This window comes from Phalaenopsis equestris, unplaced genomic scaffold, assembly GCF_001263595.1.
Source record: "Phalaenopsis equestris unplaced genomic scaffold, ASM126359v1 Scaffold000136, whole genome shotgun sequence".
Taxonomy (NCBI): Eukaryota; Viridiplantae; Streptophyta; class Magnoliopsida; order Asparagales; family Orchidaceae; genus Phalaenopsis; species Phalaenopsis equestris.
In genome coordinates, this window is record NW_018164578.1 from 1,117,311 (window position 1) to 1,122,341 (window position 5,031).

Consider the following 5,031-nt stretch of genomic DNA (forward strand, 5'->3'; position numbering starts at 1 on the left):
GTAAATCATGTGATTTACGGTCCGGATCGGCGTCCGCACGCAAGCTGCGTGGACCGATCCGCATGGAATAATTTTTCCAGTTACACACCATCCCTAAACATCTCACTAAACGCCAAACCAATGAATTAAAAGCCACAAAAAAAACCCCAACCATCCCTAAACATCTCACTAAACGTCAAACCAATGAATTAAAAGCCACAAAAAAAACCCCACCAAACCAGAAACATCTCACTAAACATTACAAATCAGCCCTGCAAATGTTTAAAATTTCATAAAACAAAACCAAAATATAAACATAGATCAAACCAAACATATGAGTAGTAGACGATCGCCTCTCAAAATTTACTGTTTCAGATTGAACTACTGCTCTTTCAAAGGAAGCCCAAGGCAGTATAGAATCCCAATCGATCTCCCATGAAGGAAACTGGGTCAACAAAGATCTCTAAGATTCATCCCATGAGCTCCCGTAAAATCCAAAGTCTCCATTTCCAAAACAGGGGAAGATTCTTCCCCTTCCGAAGACAGTTCCGATTTGTTATCATCCAATCCGCCGGCTCACCGCCAGCAACATCCTGACATCAACTGAAGCATTTTCCAAAACAGGGAAAAATTCATCGCAGGAGCATAACTCTCCTGTTTCAGCGAGCTCCCCATCTTATTACAAATAACCTCAAGCTTTGCATCAACTGAAGACTGGAGCTCAACGCCAGCAACATCCTGACGGATATTGGGGAAGTTAAGATGAGCGAATTCGCCGCGAAGACGGTAGGCGGCCTTATCGTACGCCATGGCAGCTTGTTCTGCTGTGTCGAAAGTACCGAGCCAGAGGCGAGTGCGATTTTTAGGGAGACGGATTTCGGCAACCCACTTGCCCCAGTGGCGCTGCCGCACACCGCGGTAGAGCTTTGTTGTCTTTGCCGGCGAGATGGCGGCGCAGCCGCCGGAGAGTTTCATGGTCTGCGGTCGAAGGGAGAGTAGATTGCGTTGATGGTGGAGTTGGAGCTGGGTCTGAATCTGCTGGAGTTGGGAGGTTCCGAGGTGATTGAGACGGATGGGCTGATTGGAGGTCAGCAATCCATGGCTGATCTCAGGGTTTGAGATGGAGGTGGGACAGTAATCAAAGATGGGATTTTGGGGAGTAGGAGGATCAAAGTAGCTAGCAGAGGAGTAGGGAAGAGGTGAAAGAGAAACGGAGGAGGGTTTAAAGGAGATGTTTTTTATAGGAGTAAGAGAGGAGGAGGAAGCAGATTTGATAAAAGGTTCGTGCTTCCATAAGCTCCGTTCTTGAGGAAATGGCTGCTCTGGTATTATACAAATCTATAGCTGCGGCCATGGATGAGGTTCAGAATAAAAACCAGAGAGACAGAGGAGAAGAAGATAATAGAGAAAGAGGGACTAAAAAGTTGCCTCTTTTTGAACTATAGAGAAGAGATTGGCTTGAAGCGTTCAGAAAAACAGACCCTCTCCTGGCTTAGATAAACAAAACCCAGAAAAAAAAAATGGAAATAAAGATGAAAACCCCACGGAAAACAAGAAAAAAATGAAGAGAAAGCTTCAGGTTGAGTTAGTTTGTATGACTTCCGCTTGGCGGGTCAGTTGGTTAGGCTTACTTAGCTTCAAGTCAACAAGACTAGTGTGATCCGCTGAGTTAGTTTGGTTATCGAACCTTGATAATATATGGTGGAGTTTCTAGATACTCCCGGTATGATTAGAGACATTGAGGGCTAGATCTTCCTTTGACTCGGTTACTTCATGTCGATTGTCTTAGATATCTCTTTGTCTCGTTTCTAACCGAACGAGTCTAATTCGGGTCATTCATTCATCTTTTGTGACTTTGTCGGCTTTAACATTGCTTGCTTTGAATCAGATAGTTGCATTTGAATAGATAAGTTGGCCTCACAATTTCTGTTAGTGGACCCTCTTTCATTGTACTCTTCCCCTCTAAATTGTTACATCTGCCCAGGAAGATAAAATTTTTTATGTGTGTGTGTTTGTGGTGAAAACCGTTCATATAATTCAGTGATTTTTATAAAATTATAAGTTGTCATTATTCACACAAATAGAATTAAAAAACTACAAATAAAAATAAATTAACCAAGCAATTAATTCTGTTTTAAAAGAAAACTGAACTTTAACTTTAATTTCTTAGAATATATTTCATTTTCAAACGATTGTCTTTTTCTGGCAATACACGTGTCACATAAATACTTTTTTGTGCCCCCTCATGTTTATCAACGGAAAACCCAGAGTTCGGATTTGAAATGTAAAAATGAATTTGAATTCGGTGATGAAAAACAACGGCAATTGCACGTTATTTTCGTTTTTTTATTTTTCGGAGAAAAAGTGGGGTCACATCGAAATTTGTTTATAAAAAAAGTATATATTCAAAATAAAAGGAAAATACAGCCCAACAAAAAATTAACACCACCAAAGATTTGTAGTCAATTAAATTATTTAAAAAATTAATTGATACCACTTCAATAAATTTTTATCATCCGACACAAAACTCGATGCAATTTTTTAAAAAAGAAACATTCAAATTTCGATTAAGAGTCATTCGGAACTCCGATTTCAGCAAACTTATAGTCAAACCGATTGGCTCGAAGAGATGGACCTAATTATATGAAAGTCAGTCCAATCCGAGTCAAATCAAGCCCGGATCAAATCATCAAACTACCCTTAAAGGATTTTCGGAGGCATTTGAAAGTTCAAACGGATGTCAAATCTAGCGAGTTCATAGTCGAATCTAGCATCTCGACAAGACGAATTCAATGAGCCAAAGATTGGTCAATTCCAACATCGTTAAGGCAATCAAATGTCCATCAAACGTCATTTGATCAAGGGAAGCTCTCCCCTAATTATATGAAAGTCAGTCCAATCCGAGTCAAATCAAGCCCGGATCAAATCATCAAACTACCCTTAAAGGATTTTCGGAGGCATTTGAAAGTTCAAACGGATGTCAAATCTAGCGAGTTCATAGTCGAATCTAGCATCTCGACAAGACGAATTCAATGAGCCAAAGATTGGTCAATTCCAACATCGTTAAGGCAATCAAATGTCCATCAAACGTCATTTGATCAAGGGAAACTCTCCATACCATCCGATCAAAATGGCTCATATTCCTCCATTAATTGCACTCAAAACACCATAAATAGAGTCTCACCCCTCACATGAAAGGAGGAGGCTTGAGAGAGAACTTGAGGCTTTGAGAAAGAGCTCAAGTCTAACATCATCTCGACCACCGTCGGCCACCGTCGACCACCGCCGATCACCGTTAACCTCTGTCGACCACCAACCGTCTGTGACAATCGCTAACCTCCATCGACCACCACCGACTGTCATCGATTGTCGTTGACTATCGTCGACCACCGTCAACTAGACGTTGTTAGCTAATGTTGTACCTTGAAAAATCTAGTAACCATTTCCCGTCTGTGGGACAAGAAGCCGCTGTAATCATCAACATATAGTGGATCTTTATAACTGGGTCATGCCCCATGGTTTTTTCCCTTTGCTGGTTTTCCACGTAAAAACCTCTCGTGTCATCACTGGTCGTTTTCACTTTCATCTGAGTGTATGCTAAATTCTCGTGCAGCGCTAAGACGATAAGTCATTACTGGCCCCATGGTTTTTTCTCATTGTTGGTTTTCCACGTAAAAACCTCTTGTGTCATCACTGGTCGTTTTCACTTTCATTTGAGTGTATGCTGAATTCTCGTGCAGCGCTAAGACGATAAGTCATTACTCTACCGCCGCGAAGTTTCTAGCACACATCAGTTTGGCGCCGTCTGTGAGAAACGAAGCACCATTCGACACTGTACTCAAATCTAAGACGTCGAATTCCTACTTTATTTCCCGATGATGTAAATCATTCAATTCACAAAGGAACTTTCTTTGCATCTTGAAGATCATCTCCAAAGCATTCTTCAATGTGAGGGGTTGCCTTCACTACAATTTCGAAATGTTGTTCATGTCAACGTCCTTGGCACGATTGTAGTAGGGTTGTCTTATCGCATCCTATTCAGACACAAAGTATGTTATAACTTCTTCCAGGCTGGGGGGCAACCTTTACTGCAGTCTCGAAAGGTCGTTCACGTCAACGTCCTAGACACGATTGCAATAGGGTTGTCTTCTCACATCTTATTCAGACACAAAGTATTTCACAATTTCTTCCAGATTGCGGGGCAGGTTGCGGGGCAACCTTCATAGCAGTCTCGAAATGTCGTTATTGTTAACCTCCTGGGCACGATTATGGTGGGGATGTCATCCCATATTTCATTCAAATTAGAATTCTTCAAGAATCTCTACTGAAGTGGGAGGCAATTTTCATTTCAAATAATGCTTCCTTGGTGCCCCATCATTGTACTGGAGTTCTCCTTCAAAAAAATCAAGAAGCTGGTCTCTTCAAGGCTAGAAACATGGGTTGTTTTATAAGCTCTTGTGTTCAAACATTTTTCTTAAGCATGACTACAATCATATTTTCAAGAAAACATACGGTCCAATGCTACCTACACCCTAGTCTCGAGAAACACAGAGCATCTCTGACACCTCATTCTAGGATTAATCGATCCCAGGGGGATTCGATTTGAACTCTTACATTATAGACTACAATCGTTAAACAAAAGCTTCGACATACAGCCTTGGATAGGCCAAAAATCCTTGGTGGATTTTCTTCGACATATCCTATTACAGGTTATAATCATCAAGGAAAAGCTTCGACATACAGTCTTAGATAAGTCAAAAATCCTTGATGGAAATCCTTGATGGATTTCTTTCAACCTCTTCCATAACAGGTTACGGTCGTCAAACAAAAGCTTTGACCAACAACCTAGGATGGGTCAACCATCCTCAATGGATTTCATACGACTCTATTCATTATGGGTTAACATCGTCAAGCTTCACCGGTTATACAACTAAGAATTGGTCTTGCATCCTTAATGGATTTTCCTTTCAACCATGCCACTGGAAGTTAAGCCTATAAGGCAGGACTCGTTAAGAAGCTACCATGTCGCTGGAAGACAAGCCTAAATTTCAA

General features: G+C 41.1%; 1 protein-coding gene across 1 annotated transcript; it reads right to left on the bottom strand.

Annotated features, from left to right (window-relative positions):
- Nucleotides 1–205: 205 nt before the first annotated feature.
- Nucleotides 206–1,546, bottom strand: LOC110021627 (ethylene-responsive transcription factor RAP2-13-like). The gene has a single exon (XM_020720191.1). The coding sequence runs from the start codon at nt 952–954 to the stop codon at nt 556–558; it is 399 nt and encodes a 132-aa protein (XP_020575850.1). The 5' UTR covers nt 955–1,546; the 3' UTR covers nt 206–555.
- Between the last annotated feature and the right edge of the window lie 3,485 nt (nt 1,547–5,031).